Here is a 13751-nt window from a genome sequence, read left to right on the forward strand (position 1 = left end):
ATTACGTGTATTGCATCCTAAATACTTTGGATTACTTTTGGAACACTAAATTCTGGCTGTGTGTCTCTACCATTGTTGTGTGGCAGGTAAAATGCACCTGCACTAATTCATATTCATTTTAGAGCAAATAAAACAAACTAAGAGCACTTGCAGAGCACCGTCCTCCACCAAATGCTCTTTCCTGCACTGTTAAATTATATGAAAAATTACATATTATATATCTTTTAGATCTAAAGTGAGAACAATGCCTTATTACTTGTTAATTAATGGTTATTCAGGACCTTATTATAAAGCGTTACCAATAAATCTAAAAAATAAATCAACCAACAAATAAGAAATCGTGGGTTGAACACTAAATTTAAAGCCGTAATAAAAACCTATAAAAGAATAAAAGTAGTAATATTTTGCATTTTGAACCGTATAAACTCTCCCTCATCAGCCTAAAATAAAACAAATAAAACAAAACAAAACAAGATAATATATAATAATAATAAATCACAATCTGTGTTAGTGCAAACAATATTTTTAATCTTAATTATGTCTAGATATATACATATACATACTACATAATATACATAAATTATATACACCGTATATAGCCTACATAAAGACTTAAATGGCTGCTGTGGCATTTATTATATTCCACATAGGTTTTTTTCTTGTTTGTTTGTTAGTTTGTTTCACACACATGAGAAAAAATAGATTATCAATGAATAAATAAATCTAAAAAAAATAAAAAATAAACCAACAAATAAGAAATCGTGGGTTGAACACTAAATGTAAACCCGTAATAAAACCGTAATGATAACGGACAGTCAGTTCTGCGGTGCAGCCTGTCTGAGCTCCGCTCCGGTGACGCGGTGTGACTTCACACGGAGGCTGGAGGAGGAGGACGCCGCCTCGCGCAGCTCCCTCACCGACTCCTCTCCATCTCTCAGCGGGCGTCGAGGCTGCACCAAGCCGGAGGGATGGAGCCAGCGTGCGCGTACGGCGCCGGGAAGGCCGGGAGCGTCTCCTTCGACCCGGTCGCCTTCTTCACGCACCCCCGGACCGTCCTCAGGCTGATGTCGTGGGTGAGTGGAGCCTCTTCTCTTCTGCAATATTATATCAATGGACAGGCCTACCTGCACCCCCTCCCCTGTCTGTCTCCCATTCATATTGTCTGAGTCTCTCGCACTGTTTTTTATTCTCTCCTTATTAATAGAAATTAGTTTTTTTACACGCTCAGTATGTTTAAAGTTAAATATCTGTTGTGCAGCTCGGGTTTTTTCCAGTAAATTCAGATTATTTGGTTGCTGCAGCTGCTGGCTGGAGCTCCAGGACATGCAGCGTCTGATTACCATATGTTTATCTGGAGCCTCTTTGTGTCTAGATGTGAAGGCTTTGGATGAGAATGCCCCCTAACCAGAATGTAACACCTCTGTGTCTCCTCTCGGGCTGTGATGCTGTGCAGCTGTGAGTCACTCAGCGTTTATTGTGCTGGCTGGAGGGACAATCTGCTTTTTAAAGGGATGAAAACCAAGTTAGGAGAAGCACATGATGAATCCTCAGCATGGTTTGTCACAGACCATTTTTTAACGGTGCGCTTTAAAAACAAACAAGTGCAGCAGCAAAAACAAAATCAAGTCAAGAGGAAAACATTTGGACAATGCATCCAAGACTACAAACTGGATAAATGTTGTTAAATGTAGACATTATAATTAAATGTTACTGTGGGTGGAGATTAGAGCTTAACAACAAGAGATTATTTTTAATTACTCCTGCCCATGATTTTCTCTATTCATTTGTTTCATTGTTTGATGTAAAAAAAAGGGGTGGAAATGGCTAAAATCTAAAAGTGATGATCCTCAAATTGCTTGTTTTATCCAACAAACAGTCCAAAAGATAAAAATGTTCATCTTACTGTCACAGCAGACAAAGAAAAGCAGCAAGTGAGGCAGAAACCAGGAGCTGGTTTGTGGTTTTTGCCTGAAAAATGTCTAAAAAGACTAACTGATTATTAAAATAGTTGTGATTATTTTTCTGTCAAATGACAAATCAATTAATGGACTAATCGAAGATATCTTTTTTTTTTTTTTTTTTTTTTTTTTGCATTTTATTGACTATTATTGACTTTATGATTTTATTGTTATAATAAAAGCTACATGTCCATCACCTATAGTTGGTGTCCGATTATGGCATTCAGGTTTTAAAGGGAATTAATTAACATTTTTTAAAAGCATCAGTTCACCAAAATGTCAAAACACTTGCCAATGGAGGTTTTTGAGGTGGTGTTGGTTTTATTTGCGGTAAATGGAAAAGATGGATTACCACCTGCTCAAAGAGCCAAAATTCACTTCTTCTTTTTTTGCAATTAACTGGGGATAATTTGATTGTCTGCTAATTTATTTGGTGATATATTTTCCACACAAAAAAAACCCCAATTATTATTACTCTGCAGATTATCTTCACAATTAATTCATTACAATTAATCGTTTGCTCTTTGTGATGTCTTCTTTTTTTCTTGTTTTAAAACAGAAAAAAGGAAGAAAACCTCAAAACTGAAGGGCTGAAAACTTTGAACGTTTGACATTTTTGCTTGGAAATATATGCCTTTCAGGACCAGTGTGTAGGATTTAGGGGGATCTTTTGGCAGAAATAAAATAAAATGTCCATTAGTGTGTAATCACCTGAAACAGTTATTGTGTTTTCAGGAGCTTAGAATGAGCTCTTCACATCTACACAGGCAGCAGGTCGTCTTTCTTTTTTTTTTTACATTACCTGAAGGCCACCGTAGATTCTCAGAGGGATATTGTTTTGGTTGCAATCTGCAACCTCACCACTAGATGTCACTAAATCCTACACACTGTTCTTTTAAACAAATCATTAATAATTAGTATAGTTGCAGATTCATTTTTTTGTCTAGCAATTATTTAAAAAATTGTATCAGGTCTACACTGCAAAAAAGCCAACTTGTATTTTTTGGCCTAAAACAGTGATTTAAGTTGGTAAAACTTGGAAATATAAATTATTGACATTTAGGGCAATAATGTAAGTTAGCACAACAAAGGAAGCCAGTTGTCTGCTCAAAAACAAGTTGGTGAGTTGTTGTTACTTATATCTTTAAGTTGGGGTTCACAACAAGGGACAATAGTTCTGATAACTCTTATTTCTTTGTTGTGAAATTCGGTCATTAGCGAAAGCTAGAGGCTAACTGATGCTAGCGGCTAACTGATGCTAGCGGCGCTGCTTGTTACAGCTACAAGAGTAGCCATTAGCGTATCAATGCTAACTCAAAATTGTGGTCCCAACATTAGCTGACATTTCATAGCGGCGTTACAATCGTGCCAATTCAGCACATTGCAGAAGTTAGCAGAAGTAAGGATTAAAAGTTATTACAATGTAAAATTATAAGTTAGTACAACTTTTTGAGTTGACAAAAATCTGAATTCAGAGTTGAGCAAACTCAAAAACAAAACTTAAAATATTTTGTTTAATTGTCCAACTTAAAAATGTACCGAAGTTTGTTGCCTTGAAATTTTGAGTTCACCCAACTTTTCTTTTTTTGCAGTGTATTGGAAAGAGGTCTGTGTCAAAATATTGGTTAGTTTTTATTAATTCTACATACACAGTTCCTAAATAAATTAGTATTTTGTCAAATTCTAACTAGACTCTATAAGGCCAAGTTTCGTTTATTAGTTAAACGAAAGACTTTTACCTTTAACCCTTGTTAAAGCACCCCTCCAGAAAATGTTCATGCATTACCCTCGGTGCAAAAAAATGTATTTTCCTAAAAAGTGCTAAAAAAAAATTATATACGATTTTTTTTTCACTTTCACTGCATTAAATCTTTTGACCAACTTCAGCCCTGATCATTACTATAAAATTGACATGTATTTCTAAAAAAATTACCATTTTAATGCCATTTTAGGAATATAAACACACATATTTTAAATGATAAAAAACACAAAATATCTATTATTTTCCATATACTAAGTGCAAATTGTAATTTTTTTTAATTTTATTTATTTTAAATGGGGGGGGGGGGGGGGTATTAGACCTTTGGATATGTCAATAATTGACAACAACATTGATTTTAATGCGTAATTATTTTTTGAGCAGTTTGAGTTTATTAAGAAATTACGCCACATTTTACCCTCGGTGCAAAAAAAAATTATTTTCCTTTTTTTTTCACTTTCACTGCATTAAATCTTTTCACCAACTTCAGTCCTGATCATTACTAGAACATTTACATGTATTTCTTAAAACAAACTTAATTGCTCGGACATATTGTTCATGGTTATTTGATGTAATGAACAGATCTACTGAGGACAGTTTCTGTATTTTCTGCCTCAGACAGCAGACTGTTTCTAATATCTGCTGACAGAGAGATCTGAGGATTTTCCCTCAGTGAGCAGAAAATCTCTTTTTAAAGATACACATGCTCTTTTTCTTGTTTTTTTCAGAAGTGGATCTCTGAAAATAGAACTTAAACTTTATTTGTGCCTCAATACCATTAACCCTTTATCAGGCAAAGAACTATATTTGGTAACTTCAGGTAATATTTGGAGAAAAAAGTTGCAAATTTACTAGATTAAAGTGGCAAATCTACAAGAAAAAAAGTCGCAGATTTCAGAGATTTAAAGTGGCAAATCTGCACGTAAAAAAGTCGCAGATTTACGAGAAAAAAGTGGGAAAAAAGCAACTTTTTACTCCCAGATTCACCACTTTAAATCTCATAAATCTGCACATTTTTTTCTCGTAGATTTGCCACTTTAATCTCGTAAACTTTTTTCTCAAAATATTATTTTCGTATGTTTTTTTTTCTGATTCAGATTTTCAGATTCACCATTTTAACCCTTAATAGGACTCATTGAAATACTTGCAAATTACAAATTTCAACCCTAGAGAATATTGGAGGATATTACATACAGCCAGAATGTGTAAAAAAAAAAACATACGGAAATAATATTTTGAGAAAAAAGTTTACGAGATTAAAGGAAAATCTACGAGAAATTTTTTTGCAGATTTATGAGATTTAAAGTGGTGAATCTGGGAGAAAAAAGTTGCTTTTTTCCCACTTTTTTCTCGTAAATCTGCGACTTTTTTCGCGCAGATTTGCTACTTTAAATCTCTTAAATCTGTGACTTTTTTCTTGTAGATTTGCCACTTTAATCTAGTAAATTTGCAACTTTTTTTCTCGAAATATTACCTGAAGTTACCAAATATAGTTCTTTGCCTGATAAAGGCTTAAGAGCAAGTTGGAAATGATTTTTTAATTTGAGTGAACTGACCCTTTGGTTGATCAATTTTGTTCAATAATTTGGGTGAACTAAATTGTATAATATTACATAAACACTGAAGAGAAATGTACCTCTGTGTCTCCACCACACACACTTGAAAAGAAGCCGTGTGTGTGTGTGTGTGTGTGTGTGTGGCGTGTATGAGGAATGACAGGAATTCATACACCAGTGTCACTTCATTCTCTTCTGTCTGTTACAATAATAAAGCAGCTCTCGTGTCTTCCCCTGCAGGTTTTCTCCTTGGTGGTGTTCGCCTGCATCGTGAACGAGGGCTACATCAACATCGGCAGCGAGCGTTTACTCTGCGTCTTCAACAACAACGCAGACGCCTGTAACTATGGCGTCACCTTGGGCGTGGCCTGTTTCCTCGGCAGCATCTTTTTCATGGTTCTGGACTTTTACTTTCCCTCCATCAGCAACGTCAAAGACAGGAGACGGGCTGTCCTGTTGGACCTCATCTTCTCTGGTACATAAATATTTATTCACGTCCTGAAGCCGTCGACGAAAGCATGGAAACAATCAAATACACCAAAATTAAGAGCATGGGTATTAACCAAGGTTATTATAGTTAACGAAAACTAACGAAATAACGAAATCTAGAATTGAAAAAACATTTTCGTTAACTGGAGTAAAAATAAAAACTAGAGTTTTTTTTAAAAACGATAACTAACTGAAACTGTATTGTGTGGTTACAAAACTCACTAAAACTAACTAAAATTATAGTGAAAATGTCCTTAGTTTTCGTTTTCGTCAACTTTTTTCATTCATAATTCAGTGTTTCTATTTGAACATGCAACACATGGTAAATATGTTTACTGAGACTGGGATGTGTACACTAGAACCAAAATACAAAACACCCAGAACTGTAAGAGTTAATAACCTTATTGGGGCTGAGATGATAAACCAAAGGAAATAAAGGCAAAATGTATTATGACCTCTTTGAATCTGGCACCCAACATATAGCCCATTACAAAAAAACTAAAACTAACACTAAAACTAATAAAAACTAAACTAAAACTAAGCATTTTCAAAAAATAAAAACTAAACTAAAACTAGAAAACTCACTCTAAAAACTAACTAAAACTAACTGAATTTGAAGACAAAAATTCACAATGAAATTAAAACTAAAACTGATGAAAAATCCAAAACTATTATAACCTTGGTATAAACAGCAGAACAAAGTTTAGAGATGGAAAGACTAACTTTTAGAAATAGGGAACAAATACATATTTGGAATAAGTTATACTGTAAAGAAAGGCTGGTAAAAACAGTGGAAATATTTAATCAAATTAAGGAGATGAACTAAATGGTCCCCTCACCAACACGAACACTCACATGCACACACACACAGATTCATGAACACACATACATGCAAGAGGCAAATCTGCGTGAACATTTTTTGCAGATTTATGAGATTTAAAGTGTTGAATCTGGGAGAAAAAAGTAGCTTTTTTTCCCACTTTTTTCAAGTAAATCTGCGACTTCTTTCATACAAATTTGCCACTTTAAATCTCTTAAATCTGCAACTTTTTTTCTTGTAGATTTGCCACTTTAATCTAGTAAATTTGCAACTTTTTTCTCGAAATATTACCTGAAGTTCTCCCAACCTGCAAATTTACTAGATTAAAGTGGCAAATCCACAAGAAAAAAAGTTGCATATTTAAGAGATGTAAAGTGGCAAATCTGTGCGAAAAAAGTCGCAGATTTACGAGAAAAAAGTGGGAAAAAAACAACTTTTTTATATCAGATTCACCACTTTAAATCTCATAAATCTGCACATTTTTTTCTCGTACATTTGCCACTTTACTCGTAAATTTTTTTCTCAAAATATTATTTCCGTATGTTTTTTTTTACACATTCTCGCTGTATGTAATATCCTCCAATATTCTCTAGGGTTGAAATTTGGAATTTGCAAGTATTTCAATGAGTGTCCTATTAAGGGTTAATAGTTTTTAACGATCATACACCTCACCTTTTTTCTGGACCCCTCTGTGTCCCGCCCCCCAGGTCTCGCCAGCTTCCTGTGGTTCGTTGGCTTCTGTTTTCTGGCCAATCAGTGGCAGGCGACCTCTCCAGACGAGCTGCCATTGGCCCAGGGCTCCGACGCCGCCAGAGCCACCATCGCCTTCTGCTTCTTCTCCATCCTGACCTGGGTCTGTATCTTTACATATGTGTCTCAAACCCATCCTCTTTTTGTGTGCTCAATCATGTGTGTGTGTGTGTGTGTGTGTGTGTGTGTGTGTGTGTGTGTTCATCATCATCATCATGTTTGTGTGTATTTATGTGTATTTCAGGGTTATCAGTGTCTGCTGGCAATGAACAGATTTAAGAGCATTTCCTTCGTGGAGGACAAGCAGAGGCTCCTGCCAAAGAGCCCTCCCACCCTCGCTCTAGTCTAACACACACACACACACACACACACACACACACACACATACACACACACACACACACTGCCGGTAGACTGTGAGCTGAAACTACGGAGCAGCCAGAGTCAGAACATGCTGCAGAAAAACGTTGCAGAAGCAGAATTGAGCAGTTAATTCTCAAAGTAGAGATGCTAGAGGGCTAGTCTGGCTATGTAAACATCAATTTCTGTAGCTCTACTACGTCATCTGGTATAACTGATCTGATTGGCTAAGAACTACCTACAGACGATTTTGATAGACAATCTAAGCGCCCAATAAACGGCTCCGGAGGATCGTAAACCACACCTCCTCTACGGAGAAATGAACGGCTGGTTCCCAGACTAGACTCTGGTGTTAGCCAGGCTATCAACAGACTATAATTGAGCCATTTGAAGCATTTTTAGGCATTTTAAAATGTGAACTTTTTTGACAAAAATCATCACTTTTATTGAAATTAAATCAGAGCAAAAATAAATTCTGTTTAATTTGGATTCATACCACTGCAACAGCACAGTAGCGGAAGATATCCAAATGTAGTTCCTGGAGAAGGCGGTAAAATTGATGACATCATCCAACGCTGTGTGCATCTCTGGATGATGTTATGAACATCTTTCCCAACATATCTGGGTCTTCAACAACAGGCATAAAGCAGCAATAGTGGTCATTTTGTTGTATAAACCCGCTGAACATACATATATAAGACATTAATGCAGGATTACGTGACCTGGCACAGTTTAGGATTTCAGTTTTATGGGAAAAGACAAACTCATTAAATGAATCAGCCTAGCATATCGTAAGAGGATGCTCTGGTTGATACGATAACATCAGAAGAGGAATTTGCCACATCCGGCCCGTTGGCTGTCCTTGTCCGGCCCGCATGAGGTTGCCCAGTAATTAGAAATCAATATGACAGCAGTGCTTTTATTTTGAAAAAAATAGCAAACATTAGCGTTAGCACTAGAGCTAACAAGCACTTTTACTATAGTTAAGACAACAAATATAGCCACTAATATATATGATATGACAGAATAAAATAAACTTTAACAAACCTTGTGTCCTGTCAGCAGCCACTATAGAAGCCTTTTTGATACTTTATATCAACTTTATATGAATTACTACGCACTCGTTATTATTTACCGTTCGTTTTTTCATTTAACCGTTCTACCGGTTATTTCCTGTCACTACCTTTCAAAATGAAAGCACCCGTTTCACACTGGACGGCACCTTTTCAAAATAAAAGCATCACAACATTGTAAAACACCTAGAAAATATACAAACATGAAAAAACAAGCTATAATACAAAAACACCAATAGGAACCTTGCTAAATGCCATTTACAGTTGTGTTTAAAATAAATGGAATAGTGATATAGTGATTGGAGTATTTACTACTTTTTACTGCTATATTTGATTTACTCCAAATTAACAGTCTTATCATAACATGTGTTCTTATCAGTAGCAGCTCAAAACCAGATAATTTACTGTATTTTATAAAGAGATTACATTAATATTGAGCAGAATTTAGTTCAGAGTTTTGGTCCGGCCCCTGCAACCTTCGTGGTATTGGTCATGTGGCCCCTTGAGAAAATTAATTGCCCACCCCTGATTTAGAACCTTAGTTACCCAGAAAACATTGACGCACGAACCTGCAAGATAAAAAAAAGACACCAAGTGTTGTCTGGCTCAGTGTTGTTCAACCATTAGGATCTGTCAGTCACCTTTGACATTTGTATCTGTTTTTGATACTTGCTAAATAAATCCTGCACAAGGCTGCCATTCGAATCTACCTGGTCTTCAGTTGTTTTTCTTTAAAGATTTTCTACAACAATTTCAGCCATCAGTAATGCAAGTAGACACAAATGATCTTGTGGCTAAATGTAGGTAACCAGTGGCGGTTCTAGACCAGTTTTACTGTGGGGGCCAGTGTTTAATTATATTTAAGCATTCAAAACCTTTATTTTATCTTATTTAAAAATCTAATTTAAGTATATTTGGAAGATACAAATACATTGAAACAATGAGACTTTGTTTTCTCATTTTTGTGCACAATTACTTTTTTAAATTTGAAAGTGCAGTACAGTGAGAATGATCTTTGAACAAAAAAATAGGTAAAAATTGTAAAAATTGATCATTTTATTATTCATTTGACACAGGGGCCACAGCAGGGGCCAAGGGCTTCTTCACAGGGGCAGTGGCCCCTGGAGGCCCCTGTGTAGAACCGCCACGGTAGGTAACACAAGGCAAAAATTCCCTTTGCCATCAACCTTACTGTGGAAAAAATTGCTGCAGTGCTAATCATGTGGCTCAAATGCAAATCAGTGTGTAACAATCATAGACTGTATATAAATAATGGACGTAGTCACCGTGACGTCACCCATTGGTTTGTGGCCCGTTGGAAGCCTCGAGTTCAGCGTTATACTCGTCGCCATCTTGTTTCTGATACAGGAAGCATGACCATATATGGACTGTGGAGGAGGAGAGGGATCTGATCACTGACTACAGCCTCTCTACACCTCAACCTGACTGAGAGAAGCTGCTGCTAATTCATGTTAGCATTAACTGGAGCATTAACTGGGATGTTAGCTTTGGCTAGCAAAAAAACAAAAACAAAATGTATCTTTCTTACCTCAGAAAACTGAGCAGCGACTCCTTGGAGTGTCTGTTAGTCCAACCAAACACTGAACAAGACATTTTTACTGAACAAAACTTTCAAATAAACTGTCATTAAGTGAAAATACAGTGAAAGGGTCAAAGTTATGAGACCAAACCGCTAAACGTCCTCTTTTATATCTATATAACGTTATGTATAACTTTATTGACACGTTGCCGTGGATACGCATTGTTCTGCTTCTCTCCTGATGACGGCTCGCCTTGTCAGTGACCTGTCAATCAAAGGTAGCCCCGCCCCAAATCATACAATTCTTTATCTTCTATTTTCTTCTAAATGGGGCCATTATTAGAACTATTGACATCAAAATTAAAGATTTTTTACTAGCGATTGAGACCATAATGTTGTCCCTGAAAATTTTTTCTGAGGTTATAAATCAAGTGAGAAGTTTTCAAATTTAGCACTGAAATGAATGGGCAGATTTCTTTTGCAGCCAAACTTAGCACCCCCTGCTGGAATTTTCGGTGAATTTCAGGCTTTATGCACTTCCTGGTTGCCTCCATGCTCAGACACGGAGATTGCTGCCTGTGTGTAACTAACAGCCTCTACTAATGCATGTATGTTTGTTTGTTTGTTTGTTTGTTTTTGTGTGTGTGTGTGTGTGTGTGTGTGTCACTAACAGGCTGTACTGACGCTGAGCGCACTGCGCCGCTTCTTAACCGGCAGCAGCACGAACTTGTTCACATGGCAACACCTGGATCCTCCGCCCGGCAACGCCCGAGCAACGCCGTACCCCATCGCCAACGGAGCCACCATCGTAACCACCAACCCCTACCAGGCCCCGCCCTTCACCGAAACCCTGGACCCCCAGAAACTCACACAGCAGAGACCCATGGCCCCCGCCTTCTAGAGACAAACAGACAGACAGACAGGCAGACAGACAGACAGACAGGTGTGTGAGCGGGAGCGCCACTGCACACAACGCGGGAACAGACGACTTCCTGTTTCGCTGATTAGTGGCTTTCCATCCTCTCCTGGGATTGGACGAATTTTGGGTCATGTGATGATGATGTGTGATCTATTTTCACTCTGGCAACTGCTGGCTCAGCTTAGTTAGTCGTACCTCTCTGTGTCAAGAATACCGTCTTCTTCTGTTCATGCACACACACACACACACACACACACACACACACACATTCTTGTACTTCTATCTTTGTGGGGACCCTCATTGGAATAGTGAATTCCCTTGCAAGGTTATGATAGTTTTGAATTTTTAATTTCGTTGTGAATTTTTGTTTTCAAATTCAGTTAGTTTTAAGTAGTTTTTAGAGTGAGTTTGGTAGTTTTAGTTTAGTGTTTGTTTGTTTTTTGAAATGCTTTAGTTTTAGTTTCGTTTTTATTAGTTTTAGTGTTAGTTTTAGTTTAGTTTTTACTAGTTTTAGTTTTTTTGTAACGGGGTATTTGTTGGGTGGGAGATTAAAAGAGGTCATAATAAATGTTGCTTTTATTTCCTTTAGTCTTATCAATCTTCATTATGTATGAAAAAAGTTGAAAAAGACGAAAACGAAGGACAATTTCACTATAATTTTAGTTAGTTTTGTAACCACACAATACAGTTTCAGTTAATTATCATTATCATGTAACCTTTAACCCTTAAAACAAAGTCTGGAATCTAAAAAAAAAAAGCCTTTAAAGAAGTGAGGACTGGCCAAAATGTCCTCACTTTGCAAAAATGTCCTCACTCTGTTGGTTAAAAATGTGTTCTGGTCCTCACTATGTAGGAAATACAAGAACACACACACACACACACACACACACACAGATGTCGATGCACGCTAACACAGCTGTACTCACTCACACCTGGCACCTGGATACATATATTCTGTCTGTACACCTGGAAACACACACACACACACACATATATATATAAATTAACACTCCTGTAGTCTCACACACACACACACACACACACCCTGACTGCATGTTCATACGTTGAGGTGCAGATTAAAATAGATGTAGATCAGTGATGATGCTTCATCTGCCTTATAAAGGGATACAAGGTCTTTTGTGAAGGAAATATGGAGGACAGTGAAGCCCCGTTTATCTGCTCAGTCAGTCTGACCAATCACAAGCTGCCCTGCAGACATGTGGCCCTCTGATTGGCTGAGACTGAGACAGACAGGCAGCTTGACCAATAGAAACAGGGTGAGGGGTGGCAGAAATTGGTACATTTTCTTGGCAAGAAAATAAAGGCAGGACAGCTTAATGCATTCTGAATGCTATATTGTTTCAGTGTGAAATATTCATGTGATTAAATATTTTATTGTGATATGCTGAAGTGGTAAAATGAAATATGAAAAATAAAATCTATCCACCACCGCTATCAGAGCTGTGAGTCTGCCGTTCTTCACATGATGCTTCAATCATTTACTTTCTGCTACTTGAGCTGTGAGAAGCTCTTTTTAATGTAATTATGTATTTAGATGAAGCATATTAATGAACATCTCTTAGAGCAGCTGTTCTCAACCTTAGGGTCGGGACCCCAATTGGGGTCGCGAGATGATTTTGGAAGTCAGCTCTGTCTCCACTGTGTTAAAGTGTTCATGTGTTTCAGTCTTTTTGGTCATTTAATTACTTTTTTTGTTCAATTTGTGTCTTTTTTGGTCATTTTGTTTCCTTTTTTTGGTCATTTTGTGTCTTTTTTGGTCAATTTGTGTCCTTTTTTTGGTCATTTTGTGTCTTTTTGGGTCATTTTGTGTCTTTTTGGGTCATTTTGTTTCCTTTTTTTGGTCATTTTGTGTCTTTTTTTGTCATTTTATGTCTTTTTTGGTCAATTTGTGTCTTTTTTTGTCATTTTGTGTCTTTTTTGGTCATTTTGTTTCCTTTTTTTGGTCATTTTGTGTCTTTTTTGTCATTTTGTGTCTTTTTTTTTGGTAATTTTGTGTCTTTTTTGGTCAATTTGTGTCTTTTTTGGTCATTTTGTCTTTTTTTGGTCATTTTTTTGTCTTTTTTGGTCAATTTGTGTCTTTTTTGGTCATTTTGTTTCTTTTTTGGGTGATCTGAACTGTGCGTGTGAGATTGTGTTCAGTGAGCGGGGGTCACGGACAACATGCATGTTAAATTGGGGGTCGCGACTCAAAAAGGTTGAGAACTACTGTCTTAGAGGACCATAATTAGAAAGTGTACTCGAGTTATGTTGATTCATTAGCAGGCAGCAGCTGGGCTCTCGGTTATTGTTATTCAGTGATTCAATGATAGACGCAGGAACCCTGAGTTAAATTTAATACATCTGAGAACTTTTTTTTTTAAGTCCTATTCCATAAATTTTAATACTTCATCTCAAAACTGAGTTTTAACCCTTAATAGGACACTCATTGAAATACTTGCAAATTCCAAATTTCAACCCTAGAGAATATTGGAGGATATTACATACAGCCAGAATGTGTAAAAAAAAC

At 36.7% G+C, this 13751-nt stretch overlaps 1 protein-coding gene across 1 annotated transcript; it reads left to right on the top strand.

Annotated features, from left to right (window-relative positions):
* The first annotated feature begins 941 nt into the window (after positions 1 to 941).
* LOC131979600 (synaptogyrin-3-like) lies at positions 942 to 12679 on the top strand. Its single transcript, XM_059343644.1, has 4 exons — positions 942 to 1073; positions 5514 to 5748; positions 7290 to 7435; positions 10979 to 12679. The coding sequence occupies exons 1-4, from the start codon at positions 969 to 971 to the stop codon at positions 11204 to 11206; spliced, it is 714 nt and encodes a 237-aa protein (XP_059199627.1). The 5' UTR covers positions 942 to 968; the 3' UTR covers positions 11207 to 12679.
* Positions 12680 to 13751: the final 1072 nt, after the last annotated feature.

The sequence above is a fragment of the Centropristis striata genome, chromosome 1, assembly GCF_030273125.1.
Source record: "Centropristis striata isolate RG_2023a ecotype Rhode Island chromosome 1, C.striata_1.0, whole genome shotgun sequence".
Taxonomy (NCBI): Eukaryota; Metazoa; Chordata; class Actinopteri; order Perciformes; family Serranidae; genus Centropristis; species Centropristis striata.